This window comes from Triturus cristatus, chromosome 7 (assembly GCF_964204655.1).
Source record: "Triturus cristatus chromosome 7, aTriCri1.1, whole genome shotgun sequence".
In the NCBI taxonomy this organism is placed as follows: Eukaryota; Metazoa; Chordata; class Amphibia; order Caudata; family Salamandridae; genus Triturus; species Triturus cristatus.
Window position 1 is genome coordinate 1594763991 of NC_140590.1, and position 26505 is coordinate 1594790495.

At 45.7% G+C, this 26505-nt stretch overlaps 1 protein-coding gene across 1 annotated transcript in view; it reads right to left on the reverse strand.

Moving 5' to 3' along the window:
• Positions 1-915: 915 nt before the first annotated feature.
• LOC146812465 (androgen-induced gene 1 protein-like) overlaps positions 916-26505 on the reverse strand; it is a 269437-nt gene continuing 243847 nt past the window's right edge. The window contains exon 6 of the mRNA XM_085619459.1: positions 916-9502. Coding sequence (XP_085475585.1) covers positions 9471-9502 — 32 coding nt within the window. The 3' untranslated portion in view covers positions 916-9470. The remainder of the gene's footprint in view (positions 9503-26505) is intronic.

The following is a 26505-nucleotide window of genomic DNA, read 5'->3' on the forward strand; positions in this document are numbered from 1 at the left end:
TATTGTGTTAATAGGGTGGCTTTTAGAGCATGAAAAAAATCACTATCGTGGTCTCTTAGAGCTCAGGAATAGTCAACATGCCCTGTGAGGAGAGGTTGTTAAGCAATGAGGCTAGAGAGCGGATGGCCCTTGTGGTGGAAGCAAAGAAACCAAATGACAGAATAAAGACTATGTACACACCTTATGAGCCTCAATAAATATCTGGGGGTGAAATGTTTCCCCCTTCAAGCTTCAATGAAATAACTACAGTTTTTAGAACACTAGATTTGAAGTTAGACTATTATCAGGTTTAATTGTATGCTGGTACTTGCAGTCTGACCGTTTTTAATTACATCAAAAAGAGCATCCGGGTTCTTGGAGAGTTTTGTGGCCAGGGGACGTATCATGATGGGCTGCACTAGCTCACGGCAGAGTAGAGCGCCTGTTTTTATGTGCCTGCAGTGTGTAAAGTCAATTCATTTAATGCAAAATTGCGTCAAGCTATTGCATTATTCTAGACCGCACCGCTCAGAAACAGAAAGAGAAAACCTTCTTTGCTGAAAATGAAGTTCTATCTTGGAGAAACGTTGGATGATACATCATTGATGATACGGCCCCTTGTGTGGATAGCAGGGTTAATAAAAGAATATTAATGAATGCGTTTTGAAATGTCGCAGGCAGAATCTTTTCCAAGATGATATCTTTGTGTTTGGAGGTATGTGACATAACGTGTTAGGAGGCACAGGAAATATTTGGACTCCTAGTAAGTCGTTACTGGAACCATAAGACCCCCACTGAATCATTACTGGAATCTGGGAACCCCTCACTTAGTCATTATTGGAAACCAGGGACCCTTGGCCTAATCAATTTTTGATTTGAACAGTAAAACAATACACAAAATAAAATTCCATACACAAACAGCCATCAAACAAATACAACAATGTTGAAAGTTTATTTAATTCATAATCAAATATAAAAAAAAATCTAAATTTGAATGGGAGGGTTGGAGCTTTTCTAATTTGGTTGAGGCCACCCATCACCCATGCTATATACTGTTTGATGCATTTGCACCGCTCCCACAACTTAATTTGAGGGTACTAACTTAATTTTTAGCCCCAAACATTACTTCACATTTGCATTATATTTTCAAATTTTCATTTTTCAGTTTTGCTTCTTTACTTATAAACACTTTGTTACTCTGTTAATATTATTTTATTCTCCAGTCATTGGAACCCACTGAGCAGGCGTCATGGACCCTCAGTGATTCCCAGACCACAGGTTAAGAACTGCCAAGATAAAGTATCCACCAGAAAGAGCATTACCGAAGTTAAGTAACTCGTTCTTCTGATGAATACGTCTAACCGCAGATTCCTCACCTAAGAATAAATACCAGAGCAGTACCTTCCCAGGTGGAAGATCTGTGGAATGGAATCAGACTAAAAAGTCCTTCCGGTCTGAATGGGCAAAATGTCCTTCCTTTCGGACCTGGTTTTCAAGGCAGTACCTTTACAATGGTGAACGTGTGCATCAAAACCCATCTCACAGCCAGGACGAGATCAAGAACAGGCACACACAATGCAGTGGAGGCAGTCTTAGCTCTGGTGGAATGAGCTCACAGACTGTCTGGAGGCTACATCTTGGCCAGTGACTATTCACCTCAATTGAGCCCTTTCTTCACTGCCTTCCCTTTCTTCACCCTGGAGAATCCTACAAGAAGCTGATCGCCAACCCAATGGTCCTTGGTATTATCAATGTAAAAGCGTAAAGCCCATTTGGGATCCAGCAGATGAAGCCTCACCTTTTCAATGGGTGAGGAGTGGTGAAGAACACTCGTAGGGTAATAGATTGCTGAACGTGGAAGAGAATCACAGCTTTAGGTAGTAAGGCTGCCTAAGGCATCAGCACCAATTTGCCCTGAAAAAAAGTGGTGTAAGGAATTTGCAACGAATTGCATGAAGCTCGTTCATGTAATGAGTTGAGGTCATTGCAATAAGGAATAGTCTTTAGTCAGAAGAAGCAACAAGCAGGTGTGCCTTGATTTAATGGGTGTGCACATGAGATACAGTAAGACCCACTGTGGCATCACATGTGCCAAACCTTTAATAAACCATGTTCTAAACAAGGATGGTTGGTCTGGCAAGTGCAAACAGGGTGATGTAAATGGACTTTGTAGAAAGGTGCCTGGTGGTAAGGATGACATCCACAACTTCAGGGGCAGACCAAACGCAGTCAATTGCTGCTGCTGGATCTCCACACATGGAGGTGTAGGTATCACAGGTTTGGCGGAAGGATCTTGCCCTCCTGCTGCAACAGAAGATCCTCTGAAGTGGCAGCCTAATCGAATGACAGATGCTCATGCCCAGAGGTTCTGGGTACCACACTCTCTTGGCCCAATCCAAAGCCACTAGGATAACTTGGACCTGTTTCTGATCTTTTTGAGAACTCGAGGCAAAGGCGGTAATGAGTACCGAGATCTTGGGTTCCATTCCAGCCGAAATCCATTTCTTAGTGAGCCTGCTTGCGGAAACTCCAACGCACAAAATATTTGACTTTGCCCATTCTCAACAGTGGTGAAAAGATTTAGCCAGGGATTTTCCCACTGCCGGAAGATCCCCTGCCCCAACTTGTAATCTAGACCCCATTTATAATCCAACAGATGTTGCCAGCTTGGCTTGTCCACCCTGGCATTTAAGGTCCCCATAATATTGTTGATTATGAGAAAAATGCCCTGCCTATCCGGCCAACTCCAGAGGTGCAGAACCTCTTGGCCCAGGACCCTTCTCCCCCGCCAGTTGGAGTATCACATGGCAGTGGTGTTGTTCTTGAGAACCTGGACCAGCCTCCCCATGATAGACAGCAGAAGGTCTTCAATGCCAGAAGAATGGGTCTATCTCCAACAGATTAATACAGAGCTGAATTTTGCCAGAGACCAGAGTCCTCTAATCTCCAATTCCCCCAGAGGACCTCCCCAACCCAGCAGTGGTCTGTCCGTCACCACCATCAGATCTGGGTGGGGAAGGGAGAATGCCTGCTGCTGGTCCAACTGCGATCGAGCAGCTACCACTGCAAAGTGTGTGCAGTTATCTCTGTATTCTGAACGGCAACTGATAATTTCCTTGTTGCTGCACCCACTGGAGCTTCAAATTCCATTGCAGAGCATGCTAATGCCATCTGACATAAGAGACAAGAAGCATACAGGAAGCTAAGCAGTCAAGAAGCCGCAGATCTGTACTGAAGTCAAGTCCTGAGGCTGAAACATCGGGATCACAGCACAAATATTCTGGAGCAATTGCAATGGTTGGACGGAGCTGCACTGTACTTCATTCAGGACAGCTCAAAGAAAAGGAAGCCTTTGTGAAGGATTCAGATGCAATCTCGCTTGTTGATCATGAACACCAAAGAAGTTAGCAGGTTTGCCTTCAACTGACTGTGGCATGCTCGCCTTCAACGGCCAGTCGTCAAGGTAGGGGAAAAGTGGTAACCCCAACCTCCAAAGATGGGTAGCTACCACCATCACTTTTGTGAACACCCTAAAGGCACTACTGAGCCAAAGGGGAGCGTAACAACTTGAAAATGCTCCTGGCCTACCTTCAACCGCAGGTTATGTTTGTGTCTCTGCAGAAAGGGGTACAGGAAAATAAACCATCCGGTTGCTTGGCTCCAAGGCAGACAGTATCTGGGCTAGTGTGAACATTACATTTTGAATTTGTTCATCATTCACAGGTCAAAGGTCTAAACTGGGCTGGGGGCTCACATCCTTCTTAGGCACAAAGAAATAGTGAGGGTAGCAAACCCTTCCCATTCCCGAGCAACTCTCTCGAAAACTCCTCTGGAAAGTAAAACTCACACCTCTTGCAACAGAATTAACAAGTATTCCTCAGATATTTGTTCTGATGTTGGGGGAAGATTTGATAGAGCAGAAGGAGGGTAGGAAGATTTAAAGGACCCATCTGTTGAATGTTAAGGATCGCCACAGTTCTATTTGTATTTATTAAACACAAATCACCCCGAGGGGGTCTCTCAGTGCCGGTGAGCCCCATACAGGTCAGAAATTAAAATTGACAGAGATTAAAGGTTAAAAAACAATTTTTTAGGGATTTAAAAAAAATAAAACTAAGTCAGAAGCGCAGGTGTAGGTAGATGATTCCAATAATGAGGGGCCAGAAAAGAAAAAGAACGGCCCCCATGCTTGGCCGTACGAATGCACCGGGGACGTAGTGGCAGTTGCTCACCATATCCAAGATTGAGGTTTGGAATATAGGGCTGCTGCTTATTTTGCAGATAATGTGGGCCCACTTCTATGTAAAAACTTATGGACCAGACAGAGAAACTTAAAGAGGGCACACTTTTTTATAAGAAGCCAGTGCAAGATAGTAGCATGGGTTCATAAGGAGAACGAGATGGTAGGTTGCAAGCCAAATGGGTAGCTGTGTTCTGTACAACCTGGAACTTGGCAAAAGGCTCTATCATTGCAACCATTAGGGCATTTTCATAATCCAGGCAACTCACTTTAAGTGCCTGGGAGAGTGATTTCCTGGTCTGCAAAGACAGCCATTGGAAGGCTGAACTAAGCATTTGCATCAGTCCAAAGCATGTTCCAGAGCTCGAGTTCACATGTTATTTCTTAGACAGGTTCTCATTGATTAGAATGCCAAGATTTTTGAGTACTCCATTTGGGATAGGAATTGGCTCCATTTCCATAGGCCACCAGTCGTTGGGCCAACAAGGGTGGGCTTTCCCAAAAAGCAGAATTTTCGTCAACCAGAGTTCAGTTGAAGGTAGTTAGCTGATTGCCAGGAGTCAATCTTAGTCATACATTCCCTGAATCTAATAGGTTCCTGTCCGGGCCCCATAGTGATGACAAGTTATAAGTCATCTGCATTCGAAAGGACAACAAAGCTGCATTATCTTATCACTTTGGCCAGAGGGGCCACATATATATTTAAAAGGGGGGGGGGGGGGGGTTCCGAGATGATCCCTGTGCCCCCCCCTTGTCGAATGCCATGGTTCTAGAGTTGAAAAGGTCAAGCTGTTCTGAGTGAGTTTAATCAGTCATAAAATCTTTCAGCCATCCTAGTGCTTTGCCCCCGACACCAATCTCCCCTAGTCACAGTGAGAGAAAGTGCAGGGTCCTGCTCTCCCATGTTGGGGTTGTGTGCCCCTAATAGCAATCTAAAGCAGATTGGTGGCTGTTGCTGCAGGCGAAGGAGACTGGCAGGACTGGTAGCCCTGTGGCCTGCACCTTGCCTTCCAGATCCACGTCCTCAAAATGACTGGGGTGATTGTAGCAGAGGCTTGGGAGACTGACACTGCCTATGCACCAGCCCTCAAGAGTAGACTTGAAATTTCCTAAATTGATGAGGAAACTGTTGGGCAGGGTCCAAAGACCCAGGGAGTGTGCTGTGGCCCTATTTTCTTCGAAATATTCCATTGCACAATTTGGCCTTCTTGCTGAACAAGTGTAAGCCATCGAAAGAATCATCCATACGAAAGGCCTGTATGTCTCCACAGAATCCTGTTGAGCATATGGAGATGGATCCCCACACTGGTGCCAACTCCCTTTCACAGACAATCAGCAGTATCAAGGCCAGCACGAATCACATATTTTGCCACATTTCGACCATCCTCAATGGTCTGAACCTATGAGGCCCTAAGGTCTTGGTGGAACGCCAGCAAGAGATCACTGCGCATGTCCCAGAGGACATTCATATATTGGCCCAATAAACAAATTTCATTGCCCAATCTCAATGCTAGGCTAGCCATAGATTACATTAGTTTTACACCTCAATCCACTTAGACTCATTATCCAGGAGAGTCGTAGTGAATGAATTTGGGGTTCATGTTGCTGTGGACACCTGAACAACCGGACTCTTTGGAGTCAGATGTTTTGTGAGGAAATGAGGGTCGCCAGGCACCGGACTGTGATATCTGCCCACTTGCCTAATCACTGGTGGGCAAGAACAGGGCTTTGATCAGGTATCTATCACGGTGCCAGTGAGGGCTACAGTGAATGGGAGCAAGGGCTCCGATGTGGCTGGCCCAGGCTGTAAGATTTCTGTAAGGACATTTGTTTTACCCTCAGTAGTTGGCAGTGGAGGTCCAAGACCTCAGCTGCTCATTGAATGACCACTGCAAATGATGCACTCTCTTCTGTTGGTGGTCAAAATAGAAAGTTCAACCCCATATCTGTGGAAGCATCAAGACCCCTGGTCCCTTCTAAGGCCACAGAAAAATTGTCAATCATAATGAGGGGTAAATCATCAACAGCCCCACCATCATTCTTTCTGGACGGCAGCAAGCATTGGTCAGAATCAGAGCCGCTAAGATAATGTTGCCTTTGATAGTGCGTCCACACTAATAAGGGCATAGGATTAGAATCAAATTCTATGGTGACTCGTTACACTTTAATAATTTTGTAGCACAACAGCAATCAGATTTGTGCTGAAGTTGGTTTGGGGTCAGACAACATAACCAGCGGACTTGTTGCTGGTGTCGATGAGGCAGGGGCAAATGCAGGTCGTGGAGCCAGATTGGAAGTCTCTACTGGAGACAGTTTACATTCCATGATGAGTCCACGGATATCAGTGCGCCGAGGATGGATCTACTGGTAGCCTGAATAATTGCCTCCAACAATCTTTGGGGCCCCAAAGCATGCCAGAGGGAGCCGGAACAGTGTAAAATATCTGCAACATGGCCTCCTTAAAGGCTTTGATCTGCTGCAGTGTCGCCGAGAGCCCAGGAACTTTGGAGCGCACTGGGACCAACGCCTTCTCTTTAGATAGAGAGTGGAAAGATAGGGATGAGTCCTGCTTTGCTTTCTTGTGATTACATTTGGATTTTGACTTACTGGAGCACTTCAACAGCAAATTTGACCTCTCAGCCCAGCGACCACAGAGGCAGAAGCAAGTCTGTGTCCTCAACTTGGAGAAGGAGCAGGACTTACATGAGGCTTGAAACTTCTAGTGTTCGGCGAAGTACAGCTTCACTACATGGAGCTGGAACGTGTTCCAGTGCATGAGGGCATAACTGTTGCACAACCATGACCTGCGTTAGTTTCCTACAGCTGCATCATTGTTTGAAACCTGTAGTCTTAGAAGGGGACATCATATCCCAACCCACTTTTTTTTTTCTGTTTTAGAAGTCGTCAGAAGCCCAGTGAAATCAGGAGTGGAGGTCCAGATTCGCATCAGAAGGCACAGAAAGAAAGGAACGGATGTCAGCATGCAGATGTATTGATTACATGCGGCTCCGCTCCGTCACTTTCAGGGTAGCCCAGTGAAATCAGGAGTGGAGGTCCAGATTCGCATCAGAAGGCACAGAAAGAAAGGAACGGATGTCAGCATGCAGATGTATTGATTACATGCGGCTCCGCTCCGTCACTTTCAGGGTAGTATGGAGTCAACGTGAAGCTGCATGGCGCCACCTAAGGTGACAAATCTGCTGTTTGAAATATTAATCAGAATCTTGAATTTTGTAAACATTTCTTAAGAAGGTTTGTAGTATATGTATTAGCTTGTGAGTAAGTTGGTGTGAGTAGGTGATGGACAATCGAGAGAGTAGAATCCTTAGTGCTTTGTAGCACCATGAACATGCAGTGTTTTACCCTATGTTTCAGCTAAGTTATACAATAGTGCAAGGCAGTTTGTCAGGTACAGATTTTTCGGAATGAGCTATTGTAGGAGCAGCACTTTGAGTCTAACATTCTACATTAAAGGTACAACTTACTTTCAATTGTGGGAATCATCCTTATTTCTTGTCTCCCTGTCACCAGACTAAATTCCAGTCTGAGTTGTCTGACAGGTAGATGGGTGACTGACACTGCAATTCAGAAAAGTAGGGGCTGATGGCGCCATGCCATATCCGGTAATAATATACCTGAACTCTGATGAGAATTATGTTAAGAGGGGCGTCTCACCGTAAAGGGAAGGGACACCTGAGAGCCTGCTTACTACACCCCCAAAAGGAGTGCCCTAGTTCCAGGTCTCCTGTAACTCTAAATGAGTTTGGACCGGTTCCTTACTAGTCATGACTACACAAATGGTCAAGCAAGATCACATTCTCAATGTATATGAGAGCATGTCAAGCTGACGACTGTCTTAAGGTATTACACCGTAGCTTTTAAACAGTTGAACTAAACACACGAGCATAGCTCTTCCAATATTTCAACCTATTTCTTGACCGTTTAATCAAAAACGCTATATTAGCTGCAAGCTTTAATGATGACCGATATTACTGTCAGAAGATCATTTTGCAAGTCATTTTCGTCTTACATGAAGATTGCAAGAACTTTGAACCATATTTAGTTTTCTGCTCTCAACAAAGCTTCATAATATATCTTACAACCTATGGACTCCCACTAAAGTTCATCTACAGTAAATGGTATAAAAAATTGTATTCAGACTCAGTGCGTAAGTTCTGCCAAGAGGGAGACCAGAATTTAAAACATGTTTTGTCTGTCCTATGTTAGTTTCTGTAAGATGTTTTTTATGTACAGTGGGGCATATTTACTATGATTTGACACACCCCAGCACAGCACAACAGCCAAAGTTGTGAAGATGTATTGTATCAAAGGGAGAGACTAGGAGAGCATTGTATCTACTAAGAGATGGCACAGTTTCTCTCTCTCTCCGTGCGCTCGTGCACCTTTGGCTACCTTAAAGCATACACACTCCCTTGCACCATAGTGCAAGCGTGTGCGAATGATATCTAGCATAGGTGTTGTACTTGAAAGGTACCCCTTTCAGTACAAAATACTACACTTAGACATAGGTAAATTATTTTCCAAGTTTGTATGTCTGCTGTACCGTACATAGGGATTGGTGTTGTCAATCTTTGCCGTTGTATGGGAATGCCCGTATAACACCCACTGTTGCCCCCTTGATGCAAAGTGAGGCACAGAGCTTCTACGCAGTAGTTTAGGGCTACTTTCCATCACAAAAAAAATATATAAACTTTCAATCATTACAATCATTCTGTAAGCAACCAAAATTTACAATTTCTACATTGTTTCCTAATATCACATTCACCACCACCCAGACATTGTCGCCATCCTAGTTACCTCCCTCACATACTTCATGCTAACATGGCCTGTGGCCTAGGTTTAGGCTTTCAGGGTCGTGAAGAGCCGGTTCTAGTCATGGTGAATGTATATGCATTCATGCTGTCCCCCAACTGGGGAGGTCTCCTTCCAGTTTTTAGACAGTGCTTGCTCCTTGGATCTAGCTTATTTCTGGGAGCTCCTGGTTTGGGCAGATACAGTAACTGAGGCACAGAGAGGTAGCAATATGTCCAGATTCATATGATTATGTCAAGAGGGGATGCCAGGATTATACATGAAAAGGATAATCATGGTACACAGGGTAAATAATATTAGATTTACCACATAAAAGGGCAGCTATTTCACTGTGTACATTATTTATCAATCATAAATTAAAACCATTTTTTCCACCATACAAAAATTGGTCCTATTGGCAGTGCTAGTCTGCGGATTTTCATTTTCTTTTCTTGTATTCTTGTGGTTTAGCTGAAAAAAACAAAAGGAAAACGGTTTGTCCCAAGCGTTTCGTAGAAAGCATGAAATCAAGTCGGGAGAGACATATTGAGTGGTTCACACATGGACTAAACAGATGAGCCGTAAAATCCACTCTGCACTCTGCACGAAAGGCTAGTGGAATATGCACATTAAGGGCCGAAAGGAACACATACGAGGAGCTACTAAAATATGCACGCGGAGCGAAGAAACATATGTTGCACAGTAGGGTAATGCACTATTTATATGCAGAAGCATGCATGGTGTATTACTCGATGCATATATCTGAATAAACATGATGGGTAATAGATTAATCCATTAGGATTACCCAAACACATACACAATAGTTTAATACAATATATATAGGGAAACTGACTATAAAATGTGTGCATTTATGCTAGCTTAGCATATAACACATATAGGAGCATTCACAAAGGTTAATGAACAATGCATAAACAGAATCATATTATACATATATAGCAGCATACGTAATGAATGATAGGTTAGTGTACTGTGTGTAAACAAGAACATGCAGGATAGGCCAATGCCCTTTGTCTAGGTAGGAGCATGCTAAAAAATAAGAGAGTAATGCATCATGAGTATGCAGCCTCAAGAATGCAAGGTTAATGTAATAAAATATATATATATATACACACACACACACTCATTTATGTATTCACTGAATAAAAAATAATAAGATGTAAAAAAAGTTCTTGCAATATGAAGCACTAATCGTGATCACCCACAATATAACCGTAAACACGCTACATTATTGCAATTGGTAGATAATGCAGAATGGAACCTTGTAATAAAAATTAAACCTGCAGGAAGTTGAAAGGGATGTTAAGAAGAATAAGGGAGGAAGGAATAATAAATCATCAAAGACGCGTTCCCTATAATTTATTTATGCATGACGTCCACAAAAGAAATAGTAGGCACCGTCCTTGACCACTCTTTAAAACAAGTTTTAGTGATTTTGTTCTTTTCGCCTCACTCAAACCAACAAGTATGAATATTAAGTGGTAAACCGTCTCCAGACCGTTTAGCTTTCCTAAAACTATGACATTCCACATCATTCCATCCCGTGTGAGACCTCCTGAGTGGGGAGCATCTTTGTTGGGCAGCGCATGGCTGGTTACACTGCTCTCGCTGCATCATGTTAGGACATCAGTTCTGCAGTTTTGTATCATCTTGGCAGCCACATTTTAAGACAATGTCCCACAAATCTCCCATTCGAAGCAATAATCATCACGAATTCAGTGTGGCTTCCAGATAGGCTTTTGATCTTGAAGGCATGCATCCCGACCTGATGGCGATGTTGTATTTGCACTACTGCTGCTATTAGATCTCTCACTTGGGTGTCGAGCAATGACATACTGCCAGACTCAATGGCGGTGATTCTTAACCCATGGCCCGGGAACCCCCTGGGGTCCGCAACTGTTTAGAATATTAAATAATCTTAACAGAATAATATAGTGTATATAAAGAAGCGAAATGCAAAATTGAAAATTTGAAAACGTTCTCTGAAGGAATTTGAAATTGGAGGCTAAAAATTAAGTTTGAATCCTCAGTTTGAATTGTGGGAGTAGCGCAAGGGCATTAAAAAGAATATAGAAAAGTCTATGAGTGGCCCCAATTGAATTTAAAAAGCTCCAACTTTTTGACTGAAATTAAAATTTAGATTCTTTGAAATGTTTGTGTCTGGATTTTTTGTGTATTGTTTTGAGGTTCAAGTCTTTGAAAATGGCTAGGCCAGAGCCCCAGTCTACCAGTAATGACTCAGTGTAGGCTCCTGGATTCCAATAATGATTCAGAGGTGGTCCTTGGGTTCCAGTAATGATTAAGTGGGGTCCACAGAAATCAAACCATTAAGAACCACTGCTCTTGATATCAGAAGGATATGTTTGGATTCAAACTAGACTATGACAATATTATCTATCATAGTGTCAAAAAAATGAAAAACCTCATAAAAATGTTAACGTCTAAAATTGTATAGCAAAGCATCATTCAGCCTTTAAACTCTGGGAGTCCGTCACATCCTAGTAGGGTAGATTTGAAAGCACATAATATGGTCAACCAATACACCAACTTCGATCTGCAAAATTTCAGCCTGAATCATATTAAGCAACAACTTCTGCAAAGCAGTCTCTATTAAATTATAATATTAGATCAGCAAGAAGACCACCAATTTGGCTTCAGACTTCGCAGCAGCATAGAGACTTCCACTCTTCCGGCAGTCAATGGCATCCTCTTGATTATCAAAAACATTGGCCCCTGCCTCTTGGTCCTACTTGACCTCTATGCAGCCATTGACACCGTTCACCACCAAGCACTAATCCACATGGGCTTCTCTGACACAGTCCTACAATGCTCATTTCCTACCTCAATAACTACTAATAATTTGTGCAAATGGCAACCTCCCTTTGCACCTACCCTTCTTCAGCTGCATGGACTACGTCAGGGCCTAGGCCTCAGTCTTGTCCTCCATCATCTTGAACCTCAGATGAATGCCCTGGAGGTGCGCACCAACAGCAGCATTAAGATCCATCAATATACCAACACCACAGAGGCCCACCTATCCATAGGCTGAAAAACTGCCTCTACATTACTCATAGTTGATAACCAACAGCTACCTAATGCGCAATCTGTCTCAGATAGAATTCATCCTTTAAAGTAATAATAACAATCATGCATTCAAGTCTGGCTCCTCAATATGAACATTGATGGGTTTGCCATCCTCCAGTTGACACTTGATTTCACCCTTGACACTGACCACTCCTTCAAAGAGCAAATCAAGAGAACAAAGGCCACATGGTGCAAACCTTCCCTCTTATCGAAAGAGAAAACCTACCTCTTCGGATGCAACAGTCCAAACCTTAGTCCTCTTGCACAGACGTGGAGGCGATGCTTTGCAGTACCTTGACATCACACTGGCTACCATGAAAGGCTTCCAACCTGTGAAAGCAGGTCTTATCAAAGGCCTAAGGAAGCGGAAATGTCACTCCAACCTTGATGGAACGAAATTGCCTCTATCTCCACACTCGCATCATCTTGAAGATAAGCTGCATCACATACACAGCCAACGGAACCAGCACCTTTTCAAGTGAATCATGGAAATTATCTACCTCAGTTGGACAAAACCACACCAGAAGCCAGGTCACTACCAGATAGAAACAAATTAGCAAAGTGAAAACCAGAAGGCAAGCTTTCTATGTTTATACTCCCACGATCTAGAACAACATACCTTCCAACATTAGAACTGCCTCAACTCTTCTGCAGTTCAGAAATAAGCAGAAAACAAACATCTTCAGAAGACCACATTTCCATGCTACTTGATTCACAACCCCTGAACGCCCTGCTTCGTGGTAAACAATACCAAGGTCTCTCACCCGTATTCAGTGTCCCCTTGCTCTGTAGCTCTGCTTTGTTTGCTTTGTACCTTATTTCACTCTCTAAAAATACCGGCACATACATATAGTATATCCTCCGTGAATGGAGAGTCACCATTTCTCCAAAAAGGACCTAAACAGAATGTAGAGCAGGGATGTTCATGTGGCCTGAATCCATGCCAGATTATCAGGCTGGCTGCTTAAGATATATTTCCATACTGTGAAAGTAAATAGCGCTTTATACAGCCAGTGGTTATTTCGGAAATCTGGTATAGATTACATAATTCTGGGCCTACTTTGGACAGTCCTGGTGTTGAGGTTTCAATAAGTATTTTAATCTATTTAAATGTGCAACTGACTTCAAAAGTGCAGAGGAATAATATTTAAAGTTTTAAATGTTGTTGATAAATGCCTGTTTTCCAGACATACTTGGGGGCACATGTATCATTGTAAATGTCGGTCGCAAAGGGGCAGATTCGTAGAATCTGCCCCTTTGCAACCAGTATTTTTGCATTTGGGATGCTTAAACCCAAATGCTATTTCGCAATTTAGGTAATCGCAAATTTTGTGATTACCTAAATGTCAAATGCATTTAGGGAATCTCAAATTGCGATTCCCTAAATGCAATGCATGATGCACTTCAAAAATGTGATTTCGCAATTTGGGATCGCAAATGACCATCAATTTAAAGTTGATGGTAATTTGCAAAAAATTTGAAAATGCACAAAAGGAATATGCTACTTACCAGTATGCATCTGTTCTTGGCATGTAGAGCTGCAGAGTTGTACACAGCATAGATCGCCATCTGGTGTTGGGCCCGGATGTTTGCAGTTTGTTTTTGTTCTTTGTACAGTCTTTGGAAGTCACGAGTTCGGTGACTCCTCCTTCGGTCCGTACTGCGCATGGGCTTCGGCTCCATCCTCAGATTGTTTTTCGCCAATAGGGAAATGATGGAGCGTAGTAATAACAGTGAGAAACCCATGTGTGTTGTATCTAAATAAGATGGACTGGAACGGATACAGGTAGCCGGGGAGGCGGGTGGGCGTGTACAACTCTGCAGCTCTACATGCCAAGAACAGATGCATACTGGTAAGTAGCATATTCCATTCAAGGCATATGAGCTGCAGATTGTACACTTAGCATAGATTATATAGCAGTACCCAACCTTAGCGGCGACCACCGGTATCCGTTGCAGTGGTTTGAAAAAGTGTCTTTAGTACAGCCTGGCCCACACTAGCTTGCTGCTTGGAATGCACATCTACACAGTAATGTTTTGTGAAGGTGTGCGGTGTTGACCATGTGGCTGCTTTGCAGATGTCATCTAAGGGTATGTTCCCTAGAAAAGCCATAGAAGCCCCTAACTTTCTAGTAGAGTGGGCTTTAGGTGGAACAGATAATGTTCTTTTTGCCTTCTGATAGCAAATTTGTATGCACTTTACAATCCACCTAGCTATCCCTGATTTAGAGATGGGGTTGCCTTTATGTGGTGGAGAGAAGGAGACGAACAATTGTTTAGTCTTCCTGAAAGGTTGCGTTCTCTGTATGTAGTACAGCAAAGCCCTCTTAACATCAAGTGTGTGTAAAGCCCTTTCTGCAACAGATTGAGGTTGCGAGAAGAAGACAGGTAATTCCACCGATTGATTGAGATGGAAGGGGGAAATGACCTTGGGCAGAAACTTCGGATTTGTACGAAGTATGACCTTGCTGTGATGTATTTGTAGGAAGGGTTCCTGTATAGTGAACGCTTGTATTTCACCAACCCTTCTAAGGGAAGTGATAGCTACGAGAAAAGCTGTTTTCCAGGTGAGAAACTGTAGCTCACATTTATGCATTGGTTCGAAGGGCGGACCCATTAGCCGTGTAAGAACTACATTTAGATTCCATACAGGGGAAGGTGGTGCCCTGGGAGGAATTACTCGTTTAAGGCCTTCCATAAAGGCTTTAATAGCGGGCACTCTGAACAGTGATAAATGCTGTCTGTTTTGTAGAGAAGCAGCGATCGCTGCTAGGTGTAGGCGTATGGATGAATATGCCAGGTTACACCTGTGAAGATGGAGCAGATAGCATATAATGTGATGTATGGATGCATCTAAAGGGTTGATTGTATTGTTACGGCAGTAAATTACAAATCTTTTCCACTTTGCGGCATAGCATGCTCTAGTGGTAGGACGTCTGGCTTCCATGATGATGTTCATGCAATCAGGGGGAAGGTTAAGGTATCCAAATTCTAAGATTTCAGGAGCCAGATCGCAAGGTTGAGCTGAGCTGGGTCCGGGTGCCTGATTTCTCCATGGTTCTGGGTTAGGAGGCATGGGGACAGGTGCAGTTTTTGATGTGGTACCACTGATAGTTGTAGTAGTGTGGTGTACCACGGCTGCCTGGCCCACGTTGGAGCTACTAGAATGAGTGTGAGGGAGTGCTGTTGTAGCTTCCTTACCACTAATGGAATTAGTGGGAGAGGTGGAAAGGCGTATGCAAATCTGCCTGACCAGTTCATCCATATCGCATTGCCCTTGGACAATGGGTGTGGGTATCTGGCGGCGAAGCTTGGGCATTTTTTGTTTTCGTGGGTGGCGAAGAGGTCTATCTGAGGATGCCCCCACTGTTGGAAGAATGGGTGAAGAACTTGTGGATGCAGTTCCCATTGGTGTAGTTGTTGCGTTTGTCTGCTGAGCAGATCTGCCATGGTGTTTTGTACGCCTGGAACGTGCTGTGCCAGGAGAAAGATGTTTTGGGGAATTGCCCATCTCCATATGCTCTGGGCTAAGCGGGAGAGCTGGGGAGAGTGTGTCCCCCCCTGTTTTTGGATATAATACATTGCAGTCATGTTGTCTGTGCGAATGAGGACTGCTTTGCCCGAAATCTGTTTTTGGAAAGATTTTAGGGCTAGAAAGATCGCCAAGAGCTCCAGATGGTTGATGTGGAGCGATTTTTGCTGTGGCGTCCATAGACCTTGCATTGTGAGGTGTAGGAGGTGCGCTCCCCAGCCGGAGAGCGATGCGTCCGCTGTTAGAATCACCTGAGGAACCGGGTCCAGGAACGGCCGCCCTTTGGAAAGGTTTGTGGTGTTCCACCACTGCAGAGAGTGATGGGTGCGGCCGTCCACCAACACCAGATCCGTTAGCTGACCCTGGGCCTGGTTCCACTGTCGTGCTAGGCACTCTTGAAGTGGACGCATGTGGAGTCTTGCATGGGGCACTATGAAAATGCAAGACGCCATCATTCCTATGAGCTTCATAAACACTCTTGCTGGAAGAGAGTGTTGAGGAAGGAATGTTTTGCGCAAGGCTTGTATGCTTGCGATCCTGACTGAGTTTGGATAGGCAATACCTTTGGAGGTGTCTATAGTGGCCCCGAGATATTGCTTTGTGTGAGATGGTACAAGGTGGGACTTTTGGTAGTTCACCGTGAAGTCTAGTTGGTGGAGCAGCTGGATGGTGCTGTTTGTATGTTGCACACATTGGTGGTAGGACGCGGCTTTTATCAGCCAGTCGTCTAAGTAAGGGAAGACGTGAACATGTTGACGCCTGAGGTGTGCTGCTACTACCGCTAGGCATTTGGTAAACACTCGTGGTGCGGTGGTGACCCCGAAGGGGAGAACCGTGAATTGGTAATGCTGACCGTCCACCACGAACCTGAGGTACTTCCTGTGAGAAGGGTGTATTGGAATGTGAAAGTATGCGTCTTTCAGATCCAAGGTAGTGAGAAAGTCTCCCTGACAGAGGAGCGGGAGGACTTGTTGTAGGGTGACCATGTGGAAATGGTCTGAATGTATGTATGCATTTAGAGGCCGGAGGTCCAGAATGGGCCTCAGGGTCCCGTCTTTCTTTGGTATTAGGAAATACAGAGAGTAGACCCCTAGATTTTGCTGATTGACGGGGACCTGCTCTATAGCATGTTTTTGGAGGAGGGAGAGCACCTCCTGTTTGAGCAGTGTGGAATGTTCTTGAGACATTGGACGGTGCCTTGGTGGGATATTGGGTGGGGTAGATGTTAACTCGAGACAGTACCCTGACCGAATAATTTGGGTCACCCATTTGTCCGATGTTATGGATTCCCATGCGTGGATAAAGTTTTGTAGTCTGCCCCCGACCGGAGTGGGATGGTCTGGGGGGAGCGGAGGGAAGTCATTGTGCGGGCGGGGTGGCAGAACGGGTGGTGTTAGTTTTGCCCCTGCCCTTATTGTTGTTGCCTCTGTAACCACCCCTTTGGTTGCCCCTTGAAAAGGTATTTTGAGGAGGGGACTTGTAGGAGGTAGAGGCGCTATCGGTGGAGAAGCCTCTACCTGTGCCACGAAAGGATGAGCGTCGAAAGGAACGTTTAGGGGCCTGTGTTTGGAGTGCCCCCATAGACTTTGCTGTGTCTGTGTCCTTTTTCATCTTTTCCAACGCTTTGTCCACCTTTGGCCCAAAGAGAGTTTGTTGGTCAAAAGGGTGATTTAGTATGGACGCCTGGACTTCAGGCTTGAACCCTGAGATCCTGAGCCAGGCATGACGACGATGCAGGACACTGGTATTTATGGCTCTAGAAGCAGTGTCGGCTGCATCGAGGGCACACTTAATGGAGGTGTTTGTAATTAGTTTACCCTCCTGTATCAGGTCATGAGCCTTGCGCTTGTGTTTTTCGGGGAGGTGCTGCATAAGAGCCTCAAGTTCGTCGTAGTGTGCTCTGTCATAGCGCGCAAGTAGCGCCTGTGTATTCGCAATGCGCCACATGTTTGCAGCTTGGGAGGCGGTGCGTTTGCCAGACGCGTCTAAAAGTTTCGATTCCTTGTCTGGCGGTGGGGCTTCTCCTGAGGACTGGGAGTTAGCCCGCTTTCTAGCTGTGGAGACAACTAGGGAATCTAAGGGAGCAGGGCCCTTAATGTATGCAGGGTCTGTGGGTGCCGCCTTGTACTTTTTTTTCTATTCTAGGGTTCAGTACCCTGGCCCTGGCCCTGACAGGGTCTCTGAACACCTCTGTTCCCATGAGGCACAGGGTCAGACTGATTTGCATATGGCCATGTCTGAACTGGGGTGGCAGAGTGGGCTAAAAAACGGTGATGGATCAAACCCAGATCTGTTGACTGGGTGTGAGTGTTTGATTGGTTCTAATGCTCCGTCCATCACCACCCCCTTTTGTACCTCCTTGTTCGCCATAAGTTGGCAGGGTATGCTCAGACGTGAGTCCCTTGCTCACTTTGCCACTGGATTCAAGCAAGCCTGGCTGAAGACGGCTGAAATGCCAGAAACCGGTCCTAGGAAGCTTTTTTCTGGTCCAGGGAAGGCATGGCTTGGCAGTTCGGGCTGGACTGTTCCCATGAGGCACAGGGTCAGACTGATTTGCATATGGCCATGTCTGAACTGGGGTGGCAGAGTGGGCTAAAAAACGGTGATGGATCAAACCCAGATCTGTTGACTGGGTGTGAGTGTTTGATTGGTTCTAATGCTCCGTCCATCACCACCCCCTTTTGTACCTCTTTGTTCGCCATAAGTTGGCAGGGTATGCTCAGACGTGAGTCCCTTGCTCACTTTGCCACTGGATTCAAGCAAGCCTGGCTGAAGACGGCTGAAATGCCAGAAACCGGTCCTAGGAAGCTTTTTTCTGGTCCAGGGAAGGCATGGCTTGGCAGTTCGGGCTGGACTGTTCCCATGAGGCACAGGGTCAGACTGATTTGCATATGGCCATGTCTGAACTGGGGTGGCAGAGTGGGCTAAAAAACGGTGATGGATCAAACCCAGATCTGTTGACTGGGTGTGAGTGTTTGATTGGTTCTAATGCTCCGTCCATCACCACCCCCTTTTGTACCTCTTTGTTCGCCATAAGTTGGCAGGGTATGCTCAGACGTGAGTCCCTTGCTCACTTTGCCACTGGATTCAAGCAAGCCTGGCTGAAGACGGCTGAAATGCCAGAAACCGGTCCTAGGAAGCTTTTTTCTGGTCCAGGGAAGGCATGGCTTGGCAGTTCGGGCTGGACTGTTCCCATGAGGCACAGGGTCAGACTGATTTGCATATGGCCATGTCTGAACTGGGGTGGCAGAGTGGGCTAAAAAACGGTGATGGATCAAACCCAGATCTGTTGACTGGGTGTGAGTGTTTGATTGGTTCTAATGCTCCGTCCATCACCACCCCCTTTTGTACCTCTTTGTTCGCCATAAGTTGGCAGGGTATGCTCAGACGTGAGTCCCTTGCTCACTTTGCCACTGGATTCAAGCAAGCCTGGCTGAAGACGGCTGAAATGCCAGAAACCGGTCCTAGGAAGCTTTTTTCTGGTCCAGGGAAGGCATGGCTTGGCAGTTCGGGCTGGACTGTTCCCATGAGGCACAGGGTCAGACTGATTTGCATATGGCCATGTCTGAACTGGGGTGGCAGAGTGGGCTAAAAAACGGTGATGGATCAAACCCAGATCTGTTGACTGGGTGTGAGTGTTTGATTGGTTCTAATGCTCCGTCCATCACCACCCCCTTTTGTACCTCTTTGTTCGCCATAAGTTGGCAGGGTATGCTCAGACGTGAGTCCCTTGCTCACTTTGCCACTGGATTCAAGCAAGCCTGGCTGAAGACGGCTGAAATGCCAGAAACCGGTCCTAGGAAGCTTTTTTCTGGTCCAGGGAAGGCATGGCTTGGCAGTTCGGGCTGGACTGTTCCCATGAGGCACAGGGTCAGACTGATTTGCATATGGCCATGTCTGAACTGGGGTGGCAGAGTGGGCTAAAAAACGGTGATGGATCAAACCCAGATCTGTTGACTGGGTGTGAGTGTTTGATTGGTTCTAATGCTCCGTCCATCACCACCCCCTTTTGTACCTCTTTGTTCGCCATAAGTTGGCAGGGTATGCTCAGACGTGAGTCCCTTGCTCACTTTGCCACTGGATTCAAGCAAGCCTGGCTGAAGACGGCTGAAATGCCAGAAACCGGTCCTAGGAAGCTTTTTTCTGGTCCAGGGAAGGCATGGCTTGGCAGTTCGGGCTGGACTGTTCCCATGAGGCACAGGGTCAGACTGATTTGCATATGGCCATGTCTGAACTGGGGTGGCAGAGTGGGCTAAAAAACGGTGATGGATCAAACCCAGATCTGTTGACTGGGTGTGAGTGTTTGATTGGTTCTAATGCTCCGTCCATCACCACCCCCTTTTGTACCTCTTTGTTCGCCATAAGTTGGCAGGGTATGCTCAGACGTGAGTCCCTTGCTCACTTTGCCACTGGATTCAAGCAAGCCTGGCTGAAGACGGCTGAAATGCCAGAAACCGGTCCTAGGAAGCTTTTTTCTGGTCCAGGGAAGGCATGGCTTGGCAGTTCGGGCTGGACTGTTCCCATGAGGCACAGGGTCAGACTGATTTGCATATGGCCATGTCTGAACTGGGGTGGCAGAGTGGGCTAAAAAACGGTGATGGATCAAACCCAGATCTGTTGACTGGGTGTGAGTGTTTGATTGGTTCTAATGCTCCGTCCATCACCACCCCCTTTTGTACCTCTTTGTTCGCCATAAGTTGGCAGGGTATGCTCAGACGTGAGTCCCTTGCTCACTTTGCCACTGGATTCAAGCAAGCCTGGCTGAAGACGGCTGAAATGCCAGAAACCGGTCCTAGGAAGCTTTTTTCTGGTCCAGGGAAGGCATGGCTTGGCAGTTCGGGCTGGACTGTTCCCATGAGGCACAGGGTCAGACTGATTTGCATATGGCCATGTCTGAACTGGGGTGGCAGAGTGGGCTAAAAAACGGTGATGGATCAAACCCAGATCTGTTGACTGGGTGTGAGTGTTTGATTGGTTCTAATGCTCCGTCCATCACCACCCCCTTTTGTACCTCTTTGTTCGCCATAAGTTGGCAGGGTATGCTCAGACGTGAGTCCCTTGCTCACTTTGCCACTGGATTCAAGCAAGCCTGGCTGAAGACGGCTGAAATGCCAGAAACCGGTCCTAGGAAGCTTTTTTCTGGTCCAGGGAAGGCATGGCTTGGCAGTTCGGGCTGGACTGTTCCCATGAGGCACAGGGTCAGACTGATTTGCATATGGCCATGTCTGAACTGGGGTGGCAGAGTGGGCTAAAAAACGGTGATGGATCAAACCCAGATCTGTTGACTGGGTGTGAGTGTTTGATTGGTTCTAATGCTCCGTCCATCACCACCCCCTTTTGTACCTCTTTGTTCGCCATAAGTTGGCAGGGTATGCTCAGACGTGAGTCCCTTGCTCACTTTGCCACTGGATTCAAGCAAGCCTGGCTGAAGACGGCTGAAATGCCAGAAACCGGTCCTAGGAAGCTTTTTTCTGGTCCAGGGAAGGCATGGCTTGGCAGTTCGGGCTGGACTGTTCCCATGAGGCACAGGGTCAGACTGATTTGCATATGGCCATGTCTGAACTGGGGTGGCAGAGTGGGCTAAAAAACGGTGATGGATCAAACCCAGATCTGTTGACTGGGTGTGAGTGTTTGATTGGTTCTAATGCTCCGTCCATCACCACCCCCTTTTGTACCTCTTTGTTCGCCATAAGTTGGCAGGGTATGCTCAGACGTGAGTCCCTTGCTCACTTTGCCACTGGATTCAAGCAAGCCTGGCTGAAGACGGCTGAAATGCCAGAAACCGGTCCTAGGAAGCTTTTTTCTGGTCCAGGGAAGGCATGGCTTGGCAGTTCGGGCTGGACTGTTCCCATGAGGCACAGGGTCAGACTGATTTGCATATGGACATGTCTGAACTGGGGTGGCAGAGTGGGCTAAAAAACGGTGATGGATCAAACCCAGATCTGTTGACTGGGTGTGAGTGTTTGATTGGTTCTAATGCTCCGTCCATCACCACCCCCTTTTGTACCTCTTTGGTGACACCTTTAAGCATGGGCAAAATAGACGTGGATTTGTCCTGAATGTCAAATGTGTCCAGTAGGAAGTCGTCTTCCACTGGTTCGCTGTGCATGTCCACCCCATGGTAGTGTGCTGCTCTCTGCACTAAGTGATGAAACCCTAAGGAGTCCTCTGGAGGAGACGGCCTGGATGGGTATAGGTCGTCCTGAGGCATATCAGGTATGTCAAGGTTGTGGTAGTCTTCCCATGGGTCTGGGGTCCCCGGTGGAGTGGGGTCCATTGGGGCGTCCGCCGGGTCATAATCCGGATCCCCGTCATCCGGATCGGGGGACGGGGTCGGGGAGTGATGAGGTAAAGGTGGTGGAGACCTGGGAGGGGGAGGGGGTGGAGGAGGTGGAGGAGGCAGAGGAGGAGGTAGTGGGGAGGGCACTCTGAGGGGAGAAGTAGGAGAGTCCTTCCGTTTGGGTGGTGGAGGAGGAGCCGGAGTTTCAAGGCGTCTTTTCTTGATAATTAACGTCAATAGCCCAGTCTTTGGATCTTTAGATAGAGTCTTTTGCAAAGGGTCTGGTGTAAACAGAGCCAGTGGCGCCGAATCGTCCGCTGGCGCCGATGGTTTCGGAGCAGAGGGCTTCGATGGTTTCTGTGCGCCATGCTTTTTTGAAGCCTCCGGTTTTTTCGGCGTCGAAGGAGTTTTCGGCGCCGGAGCGTCGGTGCCGACAGATTTGGGTTTGTGTTTGGTCGGCACCGAGAGTCCAGGTTTTGGCACCGGTGGCTTCGGAGTCGAGCTGGGTATCCCTTTCTTCGGTGCCGAATGGTGTTTTTCGGCACCAGGCGTCGGCTGGCTCGAGCCCGAGCTGCCGTGAGACTTTTGAGGCTTCGACACCGGGCCCGAAGGTGGGGTGATACAAGCTGTGTGCTTGGTTTTGCCCAGGCCTGCAGGCGAGGGTGTAACCTTAGTCTCTTTGGTTTTGGGCGCGGGGGTGGGAGGGGGTACAGTACTCACGACCCGCTGTGCCGGTGTGATGTCCTCCACGTCGGAGTCGTCGGCCTCGGAAGCGCTGACGACGTCGTCCTCCTGCTGGGTGTGTAGTTGCCCCGAATCTTCGGCGTCGTCTCCGAAGATGTCCGGTGGAGCCGCGGTCGAGGAGTGCGCCATGGTGCGTCGAGCTCTTCGATCCCGGATGGTCTTTTTTGATCGAAAAGACTTACGGGCGGGGCAGTCTCTGGCCTCGTGTTCTGGAGAGAGGCAAAGGTTACACACCTGATGGAGGTCGGTGTGGGGAAATTTAGACCCACATTTTGGGCACTTTTTGAACGGAGTCCTTTCCATCGGCCGGGACCGGAGTCGAGGAGGGCCCGAAGGCCGGTGCCGATGTACGGGATGGAGAAAAGTGCCGCTTCGAGAGATGAAGATATGATGAAGAAACTCGAAGAACGAGGATTTTCCGTCGAGGCTGGAACCGTAGAAGTTCGAAGCCGGAGCACGAAGTATCACATCCGAGCCCGATGGCGGAAAAAAACAATCTGAGGATGGAGCCGAAGCCCATGCGCAGTACGGACCGAAGGAGGAGTCACCGAACTCGTGACTTCCAAAGACTGTCCAAAGAACAAAAACAAACTGCAAACATCCGGGCCCAACACCAGATGGCGATCTATGCTAAGTGTACAATCTGCAGCTCATATGCCTCGAACGTGCATTTTTCAAAGTGCCATGTTGCACACACACATGCCGTTGGGGCATGTGTGTGTGCAACAAGTGATCACATGCCAATTTCAGGGGGTGCATCAGGGTGGCCTTTTGGCCCCCTTGCACTCTTGAAATTGCATGCGCAATTTGCGATGACCTATTTGGTACTCACAAATTGTACATGCAATTCCCATTCATTCCTATGGGCCTGAATGAATGGTAAGCTATTCCTTAATTGCGATTCACAATATGCAATTAAGGAATATGTAGGAATCGCTAATATTTTAGCGAAACCTACATGCATAGGCAATTGCGATTCCATAATAATCGCAATTATGGAATCGCAATTGCCTACACTGATGCATGTGCCCCTAAGTTGCATCTGTGCGACAGGTAAGGGATACAATAGCACATACTACATGTGCATGCAGTAAAGAGGTGAGATCTCTAGCTCACATCCACAACCAGCTACCACGGTAACGAAGGAACTGAACTGCCCTTGAATCTTTACTGCATTCATTGCCTATGGTCACAAGCTGGCACCTTGTCACTAGGACATAAAATAAAGAAGCTTCCAGTATGTCGACCAGCTTCTTTTCATCTTTTAAATGATTTTCAAAGCATTCCACATGCAGATGTGCTAGCTTCATTTATCATCTTCCATGTAATGTACATCAGTTATTAAGCTGTTGTACCGAACTCCAAGAGCTCATGAATTTTTTTTTCGGAAATAGTTTCCTCTGTTTATTGGAATATAACTCAACTGAGCCTGGCAGCAGGAAAAGCTGCTTCCTGAAGGGAAAGCCTGGGCTAGTACTAGAGTTCCCAGAGATGTGGCATTAGTAATGTTTCAATGAGCATTTAAAGCAATGCCATGTCTTAGATATAGAGGCCTGCCTTGCTTTTTTCCTATAGGATTATCAAGACGTCCTACATGACATTATATCGCATGCGCCCATGAGACAGCTCTGGGTTGAAGACTACTTAGCCATTAATAGCTTACACACATCACCCAGGCCAAAGACACACCAGCAAACACACCCAGTCAGTAAAGTGAAGGAGCTCATTTACACAAACACCGCATAGACATCAGCTATCCCACGCATGGCATTCGTCGGATATCCAAAACCACTTTTCACCCAACATTATCACTATATACCATCATTCTGGTAACATCTATAATTTGTTTTTTCTCAAACAGTACAGACTACATAGAGCCCTCACATCCTTGTGTGTATAGCAACTTACCAAAGCCATATCCAGTACGTGTAAAGTGCTTCCTAATCAACAGCAGGGTGTCACATTTCCACAAATATACATCTTGGAAACATTCAGCTGAATCCAATTTAAATAAACCATCAATCAAGTTCACTACATAGCACACAGCTTTATACCTGCATTTTGATGATTATCTTGAAGTCACTCTGCATTGGGAAAGCAATGCACATCCCACCTCAAAAGAAAACAACGAAAAGTCTGGTGGCACACCACTTAATCGACATAAAATACTACAAAGATCTTTACGCTAGATCAAACTTACTTTGACATTAACCTACACCAACGGTAAGTCACATTTACCACATAGCCTTTACCACATGGTACGTTTCCCACGCAGACTAAACCACGCAGTTAAGTACCACACACACCATTAATTTTTAGGTACTTTACAACATTGGACTTTACCATGGAGTTATTTTTTTATTTTACAAATGGCATACACACATTTTATGTGCAGGATTTTATTATATGTGTGTATATAAATTCACCAGTTATAATTTACTGTGCCAACTATAACTGCACCACTGCCATGCACTCCGTAAGACCTCACACACTAGACATGTGAAATGACATAATTGGTAATATCACTGATGACATTTCCAGTTACATCACTGATGTTATCACAAACAACATCTTCCAAGCTACTGCTACTCAAATAACTCAATAAACTATTTGATCAAGAGCAAAATAAATAAACACATACAGCATAGATTAATTATTTGTACATGTGTATATGTATGAAACAGAAAAGTGTAGTACTGGAAACAATTCTGATTCTGTATGGTAAACGATAAACGGTGCACGCTTTAGCTACCAGTGAAGTTTTAAGTGCAAGCAGTACTTCATTTAAACAAGGCAGAGACTGAAAGCAACTAGTATGAGTTGCAGACGTATGTTTCAAATAGATTGTGTGGTAAGTCAAAGGCCTGTTGTCAAAACATATGTGAAAACGAAAGGTTCTCCAATCAATAAATTATTCACTTATGGATTTTAGTACACATACTAAAGTTAAAGAGTTCTCATGTAGTACTATCAACAATGTCTATGTAAACTGGAGATTTATAAAGTGCACATATTTATTTACGTAAGTTCTGTGAAACTTCTGAGACATGAATGTGTAATCTATGGGTGACTCACTTATAGACGGTTCAAGTCGCAGTATGACTGTAAGCGTTATACAACATTTTGCTAATTTCATAAATAGGTGTAGGGTACTTTTACAAGTCAAATAACTTCATTAGGTTTCATATGATAAAACCATAATAAAATATGATACAAAACATACAATCCCATCGGGAGCATACCCAGTATCAACATCTCAGACGATTAATTTTATTTGCACTTAATGTGTCTGGTTACCCGGTCACCTAAGACAGGCTCTAACACCTACAAAAAAAAAAGCCCCACTATAAATAGTACAATAAAACCATTACACTTTATCAGGTTATTAGGCTATTAGAGCAAGGTAAGGTGCATGAGTAGAGTCAACAGAGTTGGTCACAACTTGCCCTAAGCCCGATGGCAGATTTAAAAATAAAAAAAAACACATAAAAAATGGTGTTCCCCGTCAACATCTGAAGAAACATAAAAGCGGGCGTACTTGCCTATAATTGGCCTGTTTCAAAATGGGGAATAAGAAGGATTTCCCGGTGTATCATATAATGGGCAAAACATCGTGAAATGAACCATGTCCTGCAGAGATATACCATCGCAGCTGCAGGACGGAAGAAATTGTCCTTTATTCAGACCCCTGGGATGGGCGAGGATCAGATAAAAAAGATCAAACGGGAACCTTGTCAGGAGGAAGCGATCATATGAGTTTGTGAACCCCAGCAGGTACGGCTCCGTCGTCACAGTTGTCCTTAACATGATGAAGCG